The sequence below is a fragment of the Urocitellus parryii genome, chromosome X, assembly GCF_045843805.1.
Source record: "Urocitellus parryii isolate mUroPar1 chromosome X, mUroPar1.hap1, whole genome shotgun sequence".
Lineage (NCBI taxonomy): Eukaryota > Metazoa > Chordata > Mammalia > Rodentia > Sciuridae > Urocitellus > Urocitellus parryii.
In genome coordinates, this window is record NC_135547.1 from 80540291 (window position 1) to 80555930 (window position 15640).

Here is a 15640-nt window from a genome sequence, read left to right on the forward strand (position 1 = left end):
ATTGCTTAATGATTTTGCTACTCATTACAATAATTTTGCTCCTGAGGATTGGAAGATTGTGGGCCGTGCTCTTCTACGGAAACCTAAATATCTTCAATGGCACATGTGGTTTTTAGAAGGATGTGCCACTAAGGTTAGAAAAAATGGTAACAGTCAAAACCCTGTTATTCGTACAATAGGATACCCTATGTTATCTGATACTGGTATGTATGATGACATTCAACATCAAATTAATATTCCTCCTGAGATTCATGAGCAATTGAAGGAAAAACGCCTCATTGAGTAAATATGTTTAAGCTTGTGCTGGAGTGGGAGGAATTGAACATCAAAGTTTCTGTTTTTACTGCAGCCATGGCTGAAGCCCTTAAACCCAATAAATCATAAACTTCTTTCAATTGTGGAAAAACAGGTCATTTTAAAAGAAATTGTAAAAAATAAAATAAAATATATAAATAAATTTTATGATACTTTCTAATTACTGGCAGGTCATTTTTCTAGGACTCTTGTTTTTTCCTAGATTCTGTATTTTTTGAGCTCATAAATTTGATCCTACAGACCTAAGTTAATGTTTTTCTGATCAGTTCTATTTTTGATCAACTGTGAAATATTTAAATATTACAATAAAAATTTCACCTAAAATAGCTACAAGGCCTTTATTGTGTTATGTGTACACATTTGTATTATATGTTGTATGTCTGTTTGTGTGTATGTCCATATATCATGTACATGATATAAAGATTGATATATATGTAAAGAGCGCTCATAAAAAAAATGGATCCAAATATTTTTAATTCACTGATTTAAATGGTTCAATTTAAATTGGGTAAACAGATAAAAAATAAGATGTCTTTAACATGTTAATGACTGATGTGCTTTGGTTCTAGGACTTTTCTTCAACAACAACAAAAAAATGGCTAACACGGTTCATTATACTTGTCTAATGTTTTGATAAAATAAGTAAATTAATTAGACATAAAATTATTTGTTTATAAATATTTTTGTTAAATATCTAATTAATTTACAAGGTTAATATGCTAAATGTTAAATATACCATTAAATGCTTTTAACTCCTTAAATTACATTAGATAACATTATTAATAATTTTTTAAGTCGGTAAATAATATAAATATATAAATGGTTCTTTATCATCCCTAATATATAGACACTATAATTTCATAACATGGTAAACAAATGTGATTAATTGTGTACTACAAATAACAAAATATCTCTTATTAAAATGAAATAATTTGCCTAAATTCAAAAATTATTTCTAAGTGTAAATAAAAAAGGGGTTAACAAAAAAAATTAAAAGGTTCTAGATATAGATTAAATAAAAAATGTGTTTCTGAAAGTGCATAAATAAAAGGATTTAAACAAGTGATAAAGAAGGTCTATGTATGTTGGCTATATAGTTTTAAGTAAGTGATAAAGAAGGTCTGTGTACGTTGACTATATATGTAAATTTTTGAACAAATAATCTTAAAAAAATTAAGGATTATACAGATATGGTTAAACAACAACTATTCTAATATGTTATTTCTTTAAGAGCTAAACTTAATTAATATAAAAACATCAATAGTAATTATGGTACTATTACTCTTATTTGTATATTAAATGTGTTCATATTCTCCAGGTATACAAGTCATTAAGATAAAAGCCTTTATCAAGCTGGTGTTCTCCAAAAGGTTACATGGTAATTTTAGGTTTATAAAAATAACATATTAGAGATTTATTTATATCCTTTAATGTTCTATAACTGGGCCTATTATCAATAAGATATATAAAGTTTTATGTTACTTTTTACACTGAGGTACAATTTAAATGTATTTTTTAAGTTAATGAGAGCCCTATCTACATAAAGGTTAATATTATAAAACACAAATTAAAAAATTAAAAAGGAGGAAAATGACAGATTTAAATATGCACTTGTTTAGACATTTACAAAATCAACCTAAAGCATTGTTACATCAAGCCTTATTCATTTTAAATTTCCTTAATCTTCCACAAGGAGAAATACTGACAAGAGCAGAACGACATTTTGAGCAAAAAACCTTAGAAACAGTTCATGAACCAATCTGGATAAAAATTGCGGCAGATGCTGAATGGCAGCCAGGGATTTTACTTTATAGGGGAAAGGGCTATGCTTATGTTTCAACAGAAAATGGACACTGGCAATGGCTCCCAGGGCGGTGGATCCAGACCCGTCACAATCAGAACAGCACCAAGGGGGGCACCGTATCCACCACCCCAGCCGAGGAATCAAGATCCTGAGCTTGATGTTCCGGTAGCAGCAATGGCGCGTCTCCATCTTGGGGCCCGACATCGTCGACATCCTAATTTCTCTCCCTTACCTACGTGGGGTCAAATTAAAAAGCTGAGTGGGGAAGGGCAAAAGGTGCTGCAACGAACGGGGAAGAGTTGCACCCCAGAAAATTTATTTCTGGCCATGTGTGCATTATTGACAGTGTCTTCTGCTTCTGAGGTACAAAATAATAATACTCACTATTGGGCCTATATTCCCAATCCACCTTTGCTGGAACCCGTTACTTGGGGTGACATGGATATTACCTTATATACTTCTCCTACTCTTTTATCTCCCCCTTGGAACAATTTAACATATATGAATATGAATGATGGAACACCATTTAATTTCACTTATAAGAATAATAACAGTAAACCTATATGCTTGGGGGTTCCTCCTTGCTTACAATTAGATTGGCAACATTGGATATTAGTGGGAAATTGGAGTAATGGTTCTCGAACCCGTTTACAACAGCTGTCTGCATGGTCCATTAATATGACTTGGGATATGATTTTACTTATCAGGACTTGAGATACTCCCCTTTCATATGGCAGGAATGTTTAGACAAATTTGGGAAGATATTTCAGGATATTATAATGTGGGGTCCTTATGGGATGTTCTTAAAAAATTGTTCAGAATGAAATATTACTGCTTGTGATTTATCTTCTACATATAAAATCCCGCCGAAAGAGAGATGGAATGAAACCATTTGGAACAACAAATTGATGGCCTGGGGTGATGGCAGAATTGCTGACCCACGCTTGGCTTCAGTGCAGTACCCTCATCATTTACAAACACATTTATGGAAGATTGCTGCTGCAACTAAACCTGTAATCTTGTCTAATGGCTCTTTCTCTGGGACTAGTCAATCTGCTGCTTCTTATAATTTTACTGTATTTAAAGAATATAATATAACCACATGTGCGCCCATGTCATATCTGTTCTTAATTGGAAATGTTACTTTTGATAAGGAAATTTTATGCTTTAATTGTAAATTGTATACCTGTATTAATACATCTGTTTCTATTCCTTCTGGTTATTCCATTGTGCTGTTACAACAGCGCTCTCATGTTTGGCTTCCTGTGAACTTACAAAGACCATGGTCCCAAGATCCTGTAAATACTTTGGTTCTGAAATTTTCTAGACGATTGTTAAAACGTACTAAATGGTTTGTGGGAGTTGTAGTTGCTGTAATTCTAAGTCTTATAGCAGTGGCTACAGTTGCTACAGTTTCAGGGATAGCTTTACATACTTCTTTACAAACAAAACATTTTGTTGAGGAATGGCATAAAGATTCACATGAGTTATGGCTATCCCAAACTCAATTTGATTCTAGACTTCAAACTCAAATAGATATTTCAAAACAGACAGTTAATTGGTTAGAAAAAAAGATACTCACCTTAAAACAAGAAATTTGATTAAAATGTAACTAAAATTCAACTTCTTTTTGTATACTAATATACAATATAATCAAAGCTTACATGAATGGAGTACTGTACAAAATTATCTCGATGGTAATGAAACAGCTCGATTAATGATTGATTCTTTACAAAAGGATATATTTGAAATTTTTGGAAAAGGGTTTCAACATGATGATGCTGAACAAATAGCTGAATTGTTTTTAAAACAGTTAGAGGGATTAGATCCCAAAGGAATTGCTCAAAGTCTTACCCATACGGCTGAAGGAGTGGGAATAGTGTTATGCTTAGTTATTATCCTGTTTGTAATTATATATTGCATGTGCATAAGACCATCTCAAAACTCTATTAACTTTGTGGAAAGCTGTTTTAGAAAAACAAAAGAAAAAAGAAAGAATTGTTGGGGTTTAAGTGTGCAGAGTTTAGCTCCCTCAGGCCTGACTTTTTGCAAAGGCTGTGGCTGTGATTTAGGTCAGCTGAGGCAAGCCTCAGCAGGGAGGAGGAAAAGTTCTCTTCCCCTTATCGCAATTCACAAGTTCTGCATGGTTTGGCCTAGAGGAAGAAGCTTCCTGCATACTGGACCTGGGAACAGTACATTCGGGGATTAGATAGTGTCTACAAAGAACTTTGGGAGGATACTTATCAAATGAACAGGAACAATCTAAATTTAGCTCTGTGTACCCACTGAGACATGATATTTGGGCAATGTAGATGAAATGTTACTGAAGAATTGCTTGCTTTGTTAGAAGAAGAATATAAAAGAAACTTGCAAATAAACCTCAGCACGCAGTTGCAATTGCTGCCTTGGCTCTGCATCCCGTGTGTCCCAGAGATTTCGCGACCCTTACCCAGGGACCCGAATGCACTAGACGTTCACAGTAGCTCAGTGGTTGAGCACTTGCCTCGCATGTGTGAGGTACTGGGTTCAAGCCTTAGCACCACATAAAAAATGAATAAGTAAAATAAAGATATTAAAAAAAAAACAATGAACAAAGCACAATAAAAAAGATACCTACATACCCATACTCATTGTAGCAGTATTCATGGAAGTCAAGACATGCAATCAGCCAAGGTACCCATTAACAGAGAAGTGGATAAAGAAAATATATACAATGGAATATTACTCAGCCATAAAGAAAAACAAAATCATGCCATTTGCAGGAAAATGGAGGGAACAGTAGGACATCAAGTTAAGGGAAATAAGCCAGACACAAAATAACAAATACTGTACTTTTTTTTTCACATTTTGAAACTAAATAAGCAAACTAACTTAGAAGTAAAAGAGGGACTAGTAGGGACCAAAGACTCAAAGGAAAGAAAGAGAGGCAAAAGAGTGATAGGTACACATGACTAAAGCACAATATACACACTTATGAAAATATCACAGTGAAACCCATAAAGTTGTACAGTAAATATGCATTAATAATCATAACAAAAACTGCATACAGAATGTTAACATAATGAGATGACAAATGTCTGAGGTGACAAAGGTACTGATCCAATCATTGTGCGCTATGTACATGTATTGAAATATCACACTATAAACCACATATACAATTTACTTTGTACTACACAAAAACAAAAATGACTAATTTTTTTAAATCAGCCCTGTGTTAATAAAGGGTGAAGCCAGAATAATAATAGATAGATGTATATTTATGGTACTATTCTCTTTAGCTGTATATATGAAAATATTTAAAATATAAAGGTCATTAAAAAACTCAAATCCTTTACAGGTGTAAAAAGTAAATTTTAAACATTTTCCTACCCAAATACATCACCATTATTTCAGTGATCATTCAAGAATCTCAGCTCTTTTCATGAACCTAATTATACAAATATAACCTAATGAGAACTTTTAGGTTGCATAAAGCACTGCCAAGTTAGAAAATCGAATTTAAAAAATCTGTGGTTGATTACAATACTCTACTCATGAAATAATAAAATATATCCACAACATATATCTATGAAAGTAATCTATCAAATAAAAATAAGGGTTTTTTTTTACCTCTCTCAATTTCTCTCGCTCACGCTCCCTCTCAGCAATACGTTTTCGCCTCTCTTCCTCTTCTTTCAAAGCATTTTGTGTTTCTGTTCTCAGTTTATCATCTTTAAGAATCTTCCGGATTTTCTTTCTGCCTTTTCCAGGAGACTTAGAATCATCATTTTCATCTTCTTCCTCCTCTTCCTCTTCCTCCTCTTCTTCTTTGACTTCTTCTTCAGAATGGCTCTATAGAGTAAAAATGATTAAAGGTAAATAGTACAGTTGTTCAAATTTACCAACTTCTTATTATACTCAATAATATACCAATGAAAGTAGCAATAAAACATGTTGAAAACTTTTAGAATTATACTTAATTAAGAAGTATCAATATAAAACAACTAAAGAGGATCAAAGCCCTAGGAATTAGACCAGAAACTTTGCAAATGCTAGAGGAAACAGGGCCAACACTCCAACATACTGGCACACATAACAACTTTCATAACAAGACTCCAGAAGCACAAGAAATAAAACCAAGAATCCATACGTTGGACAGCAACAAAATTAAAAAGCTTTTGTACAGCAAGGAAACAATAGCATAAAAAGAGAGCCAAGAGAATGGGTAAAGATCTTTGCTACCTGCTCCTCCAAAGGAGGATTAATATCCAGAATATATAAAGAACTCAAAAACACAAATAGCCCAATCAATAAGTGGGCAAAAGAACTAACAACCACTTCTCAAGAGGCAAAATGCAACTGGCCAACAAATACATGAAAAAATGTTCAACAATTCTAGCATCAAGGAAGTGAAAATAAAAACTACATTCAGATCTCACCTGACTCGACTCAGAATAAAAATTATCAAGAACTAATTTGAAAACAACTACACCAATACCAGACCTTAAATTATACTATAGAACTATAGTAACAAAAAGAGCATGGCACTAGCACCAAAACAGACATGAAGATCAATGGAAGAGAAGACACAGAAACAAACCCACATAAATACAGTTATCTCATCCTACACAAAGGCACCACAAACATGCACTGGAGAAAAGATAGCCTCTTCAACAAATAATGCCAGGAAACTGGAAATCTACATGTAATAGAATGAAATTGAACTCCTATCTCTCACCTTTCACAAAACTCAACTCTAAGTGGATCAAGGACCAAGGCATTAGAACACAGACCCTGAGCTTACTAGAAGAAAAAGTAGGCCCAACTTTCCAACATGTCAGCTTAGGAACTGACTTCCTCAATAAGACTCCTAAAGCGCAATTAAGTAAGATCAAGAATCAATAAATGGAAAGGTATCAAACTGAAAAGCTTCTTCACAGCAAAGGAAACAATCAGGAATAAGAATAGAGATCCTACAGAATGGGAGAAAATCTTTACCACTTGTACCTCAGATAAGGCATTAATTTCCAGGATATACAAAGAAATGAAATAACACCAGGAAAATAAATAACCCAATCAATAAATGGATAAAGGAACTGAACAAACACTTCAAAGTAGAAGAAATACGAGTGGTCAAAAATGTATGAAAAAAATGTTCAAAATCTCTAGCAAATAGAGAAATGCAAATTAAAACTACATTGAGATTCCATCTCACAGCCATTCTGATGGCAATTATCAAGAATACAAGTATCAAGGGCCTGGGTTGTAGCTCAGTGGTAGAGCACTTGCCAAGTACATGTGAGGCACTGGGTTCAATCCTCAGCACTACATAAAAATAAGTACTAAATTTTTTTTTAAAAGAACATAAATATGGTTTGGGTTGTGGCTCGGCAGTAGAGCTCTCACCTAGTATGTGTGGGGCCCTGAGTTCAATCCTCAGCTCCACATAAAAATGAATGAATGGAATAAAGGTATTGTATCCAACTACAACTACAAAATAAATATTTTTTAAAAAAGAATTAGAGTGTTTTGATACATCCATTTGAAATTAAGGTACTGGTTAAAAATGATAATACATTAACACTTATAAATATGTATATATTCAATACTTCTACAACTGTAAAATGTAAATAAGCAAGTACAATGCCATCAATGATTGAACACAGAGATGTAATTGCATGTTTATTATAGTGTACTGTACCAGTTTTAATTCAAGCACACATTAAATATCATTGCTACCTTGTTTTCACTGGATGAATCTTCTTGAATCTTAATGCGTCGTCTTTTCTTTTTCTGTTTATAACTCCGTTGATTTTCTTCCAATTCTGCCTTTTTTGCAGACCTGAAAAAAATTTTAAATGCAAAATAAAATACTTCATGATGAGATTCCAAGAATTATGTACTACTTTGGAAATGCTAAGACTAAAAACAAGACAAGCAAAAAAAAAAAAAAAATCGAAACATCTCAGGTTTAAAGTGGGTATTACAGGAGATGCCAAAATTCTAATTTCAATCCAATTATTGACACTTTAACGTATTCACCAGACATCTGGTATACAAGTAGTAATATAGAGTAACATTAAGACATTTTTATGGTGAAAAGTACAAATGGCCTATATAACACAGCATACATATATACATGTGTGTTTACATGTATGTATGTATGTATATAATTTTCCAACCTTCACCATCATTAATAAAGAAGTAAATCTCAGTTTCTAGGGCTGGGAATGTAGCTTGGTAGTAAAGCGCTCCTAGCATCAATCCCCAGTATGTATTATATATGTACGTATGTATGCATAAATAAACAATTGATGCAGATTACAGAAGTTAGATTCTACTTTCTTCAAAATAAATGAGATTTTTTTTTAAATGATAGCTTGACATCTGGTAAGAAATGTATCTCCAGGCTTACAAATTGGTATACAAAGCTATATTAATCCAAACTCCCCCCAAAATCAGAAAATAATGTGTTAATCAGGATGTTGAGAAAATATAGCCCCTGAACACTATTAGTGGAAATGTAAAATGGTGCAGCTGCTCTGGAAAAGAGTACAGATATTCCTCTAAAATTAAAAGTATAATTATCATATAATTCAATCCCACTTATAGGTATATATACTAAGAAGAACTGAAAACAGTTTTTTTTCCTTTGCACTGGTGATTGAATCTAGGGGTGCTTTACAACTGAGATATACCCCCAGTCCTTTTTGTTTTTTGACAGTGACTCACTAAGTTGCTGAGGCTGGCATTGAACTTAAATCCTCCTGCCTCACCCTCCTTAGTCGAAAGGATTACAGGCATGTGCCACCACAGTGTATGAAAACAGGTATTTGAAGAAGTATTTGTACACCAGTCTTCATATTAGCATTACAGCCAAAATGTAGAAGCAAAGCAAGTGCCCATAAATGGATAAATAAACTGTGGTATTATACATATTCAGTCATATAAATAAAAGAATTCTAATACATGCTATAATATGAATATGGATGAACCTCTAAAACATGATGTCAAATCAACAGTCACAAAATAACAAATACAGTATGTGGTAAACTTATAGAGACAGAAGAATTGTAGATGACAGAGGAAGGGAGAAAAGGATAAAGGAGAATTATTATTTAATGAGTACAGAGTTTCTGTTTTGTAAGATGAAAAAGTTCTGGACACAAGCTAAAAAAGAACACTAAACTACAAAACTAATATGGTTGAGATGTCAAATGTTATGATATGTATATCTCATAATAATTTAAAAAATAATGAAGTGGGCTGGGGACATAGTTCAGTCATAGAGCATTTGTGTAAATGCTCTACCCAGGTTGGATTCTAGCACTGAAAAACAAACAAAAACAACAGAAGTAATGAAGTGCTGATACAGCTACAACATGGATGAACCTTGGAAACATTATGCTAAGTGAAACAATTCACTCAAAAATAGGACACACATGATATGAACTATTCATAGGAAATATCCAGAATAAACAAATCCATAGAAATAAAAAGATTATTTTTATTTTTTAATGTTTATTAAGAGATGATGGGTCAAGGAGAATAAAAATGACTACTAATGAGTACAGAGTTTCTTTCAGCAGTGATGAAAATGTTCTGAAATCAGATGGTTAGGAATAGTTATATACCTTTGAACAAATTTTATGTATTTTTATTCATTCAGCATTTATTTGACACCTACTATGTGCCAAGCATTTAGCATACAAAAGTATATTGCACATACCATGGCCTTGGCCACCAAGTGCTTAACATCTAGTGAGAACAAAAATTAAGCAAACATAGAATGGGGACAATCAAACAAGCAATAACAACTGAATAGAGGCTTAGCCAGGCTGTGGAAATAGAGCCTGGGAAATACAGAGCAGGGGGCCCTGACCCAGGGAGAGGCTGGTGTGGGGAAATGTCAGCGTTCCAGGGAAGGGAGTACCATGGGGGATGAATGCTGGAAGGGAAGGCAGGAGAGATGTGTACGGGGAGGAAGTCAGAGCTCAGGGTGGGGAGAACCAAACCCTATAGGCCAGGCTGGGAGCTGGGACATCAGCCCAGAGGCCTGCAGGAGACTCCTTTCATAAAACAGTGAGCTTTTGCTATACAGGGGAGGGGATTGAGAAGTTTGCACATTTTAAAAAATATTTTTTTAGTTATACATAGACACAATATCTTTATTTTGTTTATTTAGTTTTGTGTGGTGCGAAGGATCGAACCCAGTGCCTCACATGTATGAGGCAAGCCCTCTGCCACTGAGCCACAACCCCAGCCCTTGCACACATTTTAAGACCACTGTAAAATGTTGAATTTCATTTTATGTGAATTATATCTCCAATATTTTAAAAAATTGTAGTTGTAGAGACAGAATGCCTTTATTTATTTGTTTATTTTTAATGTGGTACTGAGGATTGAACCCATTGCCTCATACACGCTAGTCAAGTGCTCTGCCACTGAGATACAGCCCCAGCCTTCTCCAATATTTTTTAAAAACTCTTAGGGTTATCTTATCGTATTTTCTTTAAGATTAATACACTTCTGTATTGAGAACAGCCTAAAAATAATCACCTAAAAAGTCTCAAATTTCTGAGAACATATAAACACAGATACATGTCTATAAAGACATACATGTACACTTTCATACAAACACAAACAGTTCACTGGCTAAATTCTAAAAAAAAATCATGTTATTCTAGGAAAAACAAAACAAATTTAGAATGGTTAGAATTATCTAAAAACATGCTGAAAAGGAAGTTAAAATTTGACATAACTAGTAATCTAGATCATCAGTTGCACATATTGAAAAAACAAATACATATTTATTACTCTAATACTAATACCAATTATTTGCATTCACTAAGCAATTACTACTTGCAATGTAGGTAATACTATAAGCCTTTCTTATGCGCTGCCTCACTTAATGACCAGAATTACAAGTATGTTATAACCCATAATTTTATACATGAGGAAACTTAAGGCATGAAGTAGTCAATAGAAAGTTAGATAGAAGAGTTTTGTGCACAGAATCTCCTATCTATTACACAATAACTTCCCTTCCTGTAACAACCAAAAATTTCAGTCAGCAGTGATTTTGCACATTGAAAAACTAAAAGTTTAGAACACACAATTGAGGTACAAGTAAAATATATTTACACATTTTATTTATTTATTTTTTTGGAGGAATACTGAGGATTGAGTTCAGGGGCACTCAACCACTGAGCCACATCCCCAGCCCTAATTTTGTATTTTATTTAGAGACAGGGCCTCGCTGAGTTTCTTAGGGCTTCACTACATTGCTGAGGCTAGCTTTGAACTCGTGACCCTCCTGCCTCAGCCTCCCAAGCTGCTGGAATTACAGGAGTGCGCCGCCATGCCTGGCAAATATGATTACAAATTTTAAATCAATAGTTGTAAAACTAATTTCAAATAAAAATATTACATTTTGGATTTACTGGACTTTATTGGTAATAGTAGTCATTCTTCACATAATCTGAAGGCACAGTCATTCAGGTTAATTCCTTAAATTTTTGAAAACCCTATGTATACTTACCGTGTTCTAGGTCGCTGTTCATCTTCAGATTCACTAACTTCTTCACTAACTCCTGACTCCTGAAAATCAGACTCTTCTGACTCTTCACTGCTCACTTAAATTAAAAAAATTCAATTATTAAATATTTTATGACAGAAGCACAATTCAATTATTTGTCAATAACTTCATTTTTATGATATTATAAATTAACATTGGTAATATACACATGAATTAGTACTGTATCATATAGAATATGCCAGGTAATGATTTAAATAGTAGTTTGAACATTCCTAATTTGAAAATGTGAATGAAATTTAAAATGTTCCAAAATCCAAAAGTTTCTAAATGTCAACATGACTCCCAAAGTGAAAAATTTCATGTAAACTCATGATGAGTCAGAGTTTAAATACAAGCACACTAAAAAATAATGCATAAAACTACCTTCAAGCCTTCAAGTTATCTGTGTAAACTAGATATGAAATATGAATGAATTTCATGTATAGACATGGGTTTGATGGCCCAGCTAGCTCATTTATATGTGCAAATATACCAAAATCTAAAAATATCCAATGTACAAAAGACTTCTGATGCCAAGTATTTTGGATAAGGGATACTAAACTTATGTTTATGAATTTGAATGTATTGAAAATATTATTATAAAATTATAGCTCAAGATCAAAATGTAAGTATTCACTTGTATATGGATTGACTAAATGAAACTTAGCAGTCAATAAAATACAGAATTACTAAAGGTAAATTAACAAAAAAGAAATCTTGCCATTTAAAACAAGCAAAGTAGACTGGTCAAAACTCTCTCACCAATGATAACAACTAAAACTATGCATTGCTAAACACGGTGTGCTAAGAAGGATGGGTGAGGATACAAAAATAAACCACCTACGGACTCTGAAAGGGAAACCATAGCAGGCAGATTGACAACTACAATCAAAATCTGAATAATGACCCCTCTGTAACTAAGGGAAAGGGACCTGACAGCTATGAGTGTCATGTGTTATTTTCATTGTTTCCTGGTTCTGACCACAAAGCACACTGAATTAAAAACTATACAGAGGGTGCTGACAAGAAAACTGTCAGTTTTCCAGCAGCAGCACTGGAATAAAAGGGATCCTTCATGTTGCGTCTAGAGTTATCAAAAAAAATCCCCAATTTTCTTCTCTCATTTCTGATATCACAATTGTCAAACTGACAGAGGCATATAAATTCCAGAAGACCAATCTTTCTGGCCAAAGAAACCAATACAAAGAAAATATGAATATGGAACCTTTTAATAGTGCCAGAAAGTAGAGCAGTGTTCAAATGAGAAAGGGTTCATGATATCAGGCTATAGGCTCCAACTTGAAGGGCTCCCAATAGCCAAAGCTGGAACAATTTGAGCACTAAAATAAATTTTCTAGTAGTGGATTTCATAAAAAGCTGATCTCATGGAAGCAGAGTAGAATAGTAGTTACCAGAAGCAGGAGAGGTTAATATGTAAGAGAAGATGGGAAGAAACTAGTTAGTGGGAAAAAATGACAACCAGATAGAAAGAGGAAGTGTGATGACTACTATACAGAATGGTAATTATAGTTAACAATATTGTATATATTTCAAAATACCTAGGAGATCATTTTGAATGTTCCCACCACAAAGAAGTGATGTTTGAGATGTCAAATAAGCTAAATAAATATCCTAATTTGATCATTATACAATGTATGTATAATCAGAACATCATGGTGTACCCCATAAATATGCATGTACAATTATTATGTCAATTAAGAGTTCTTTAAATTAAAAACAACCACTAAATTCATATGCATAAGGAGTGCAAGAAGTAAATAAATAGGAGGAAACACTTATTCCTTTCAGACAATAAATGTAGAAGTAACAAGACACAAAACCATTAATAGGCAACCACAGTAATAACTGCTTCATGCAAAATGGATGCAAAAATTAGTGTGCTTAAGAACAATGAGAATAGGGTATTTGCACAGTCTCATTTTCCCATAAAATATTCATTACAAATACAAAAATAATATATTTTCCTTACAGTGGGAAAAAAATCTGTAGACACCAACTTAGCCAAATAATCAAGGTTAATATTACCAGTAAAAAAGATATTGATGTTATATACCCGATATAATGTGCTTAATAAGTGCAAATCATCACTTATGTGGTATTCTTTCTTTTTCTTGTTGTGCTGGCACTTAAACTCAGGATATGTCAGGAAAGAGCTCTACCACTGAGCCACATTCACAGCCCACTTATGTGGTACTCTTATCAAAATGCATAGCCAACTCATTTTAATAATAAAAACCATTGAACAAATACATATCAAGGAACAGAATAGAAAAGAATGGATTGACACTATCCAAAAGCTCAGTCATAATGAATGAAAAGACTGAGGAAATATTGTAGATAAGAGTATAGCAAGGAAACATACATTAATGCAATGGGGATCCTGAATTGGATTTTGAAGCAGAAAAAGGATACTAGTAGAAAAAACTAATGATATTTCAAAAGATATATAACTTACTTCAGAGGACAGAAAATGTTTTATGACTTTATGGATTATATGATCTCTGTTAAAACAAGTCATTTCTATTCAACTTTGCCACTGTACATGTGAAAACAGTGAATGAATATAGCTGTGTTCCAGTAAAACTTTATTCATAAAAACAGGCAGAATCAAGATTTGGCTCACAGGTGTGGTTTGTCAAAGCCTGGCTTAGTAGTACCATATCAATATTAATTTCCTGATTTTTATAATTATACTATGATAAGTATAAGATAACAAATCAGGGAAGTGAGATGAAAAAGTATATGAGAAATCTGCACTATGTGTACAACACTCTGCAAATCTAAAATTATTTCAAAATAAAATTTTTAAATGTTCTAACTTGGGATCAGAATCAGAGTTACATTCTAGCTAAAAATATGGGACATAAACACTAAAAATGATTTTTATGGGGGAGGATAAAGAGAGAAATTAGAAGTTACTATTTAATGGGTATAATAGTCTCTTTGAGAGCCTGATGCAGTGGTGCACACCTCTAATCCCAATGGCTTGGGAAGCTATAACAGGAGGATCATGAGACCAAACCCAGCAGCAATAGCTAAGGCACTAAGCAACTCAGTAAGACCCTGTCTCTAAATAAAATACAAAACAGGACTGGGGATGTGGCTCAGTGGGCAAGTGCCCCTGAGTGCAATCCCCAGTGTGTGTACACATATATATATATATATATATATATATATATACACACACACACACACACACACATACATACACACACACACACACACACACACACATACATATATATATGATGATAAAATTCTGGAGATATACAGTGGTGATGGTTCTGTAACAATATGATGGCACTGAATTCTGTGGGTAAAATAGTAACTTTTAAGTTGTATATATTTTACAATAAAAAAAAAAACTGCTTAAGAACAGGGAAGTTCAGCTATTCCCCTTCTCGGACTATACCCAAAAGAGCTAAGAAGAGCATACTACAAGGACACAGCCACATCAATGTTTATAGCAGCACAATTCACAAAAGCTAGAATGTAGAACCAACCTAGATGCCCTTCGATAGATGAATGGATTAAAAAATGTGGTATTTATACACAATGGAATATTACTCAGCACTAAAAAATAATAAAATCATGGCATTTGCAGGTAAATGGATGGCATTAGAGCAGATTATGCTAAGTGAAGTTAGCCAATCCCTAAAAAACAAATGCCAAATGTCTTCTCAGATATAAGGGGGGTGACTCAAAATGGGGTAGGGAGGAAGAGCATGAGAAGAAGACTACCACTAAATAGGGAAGAGAGGTGGGAGGGAAAAAGAGGGAGAAGGGGAGTTGCACAGAAGATGGGAGGAGAACCTCATTGCTATACAGAATACATATATGATGTTGTAATGAGTAAAAGAAAAAAAAAGTGTGTCACATTAGATTGGATAGAGAAAGGATGGGAGAGGAGGGGAGGAGTAGGGAGGATATGAAGGGCAGCAGAA

At 33.6% G+C, this 15640-nt stretch overlaps 1 protein-coding gene across 6 annotated transcripts in view; it reads right to left on the reverse strand.

The window, feature by feature from the left end:
- Atrx (ATRX chromatin remodeler) overlaps positions 1-15640 on the reverse strand; it is a 217620-nt gene that overhangs the window by 112917 nt on the left and 89063 nt on the right. For all 6 annotated transcript variants that reach the window (XM_026405589.2, XM_026405587.2, XM_077794035.1 and 3 more), the window contains 3 exons: positions 11640-11733; positions 7838-7940; positions 5729-5950 (listed from right to left, as the gene is read on the reverse strand). In XM_026405589.2, coding sequence (XP_026261374.1) covers positions 5729-5950; positions 7838-7940; positions 11640-11733 — 419 coding nt within the window. The remainder of the gene's footprint in view (positions 1-5728; positions 5951-7837; positions 7941-11639; positions 11734-15640) is intronic.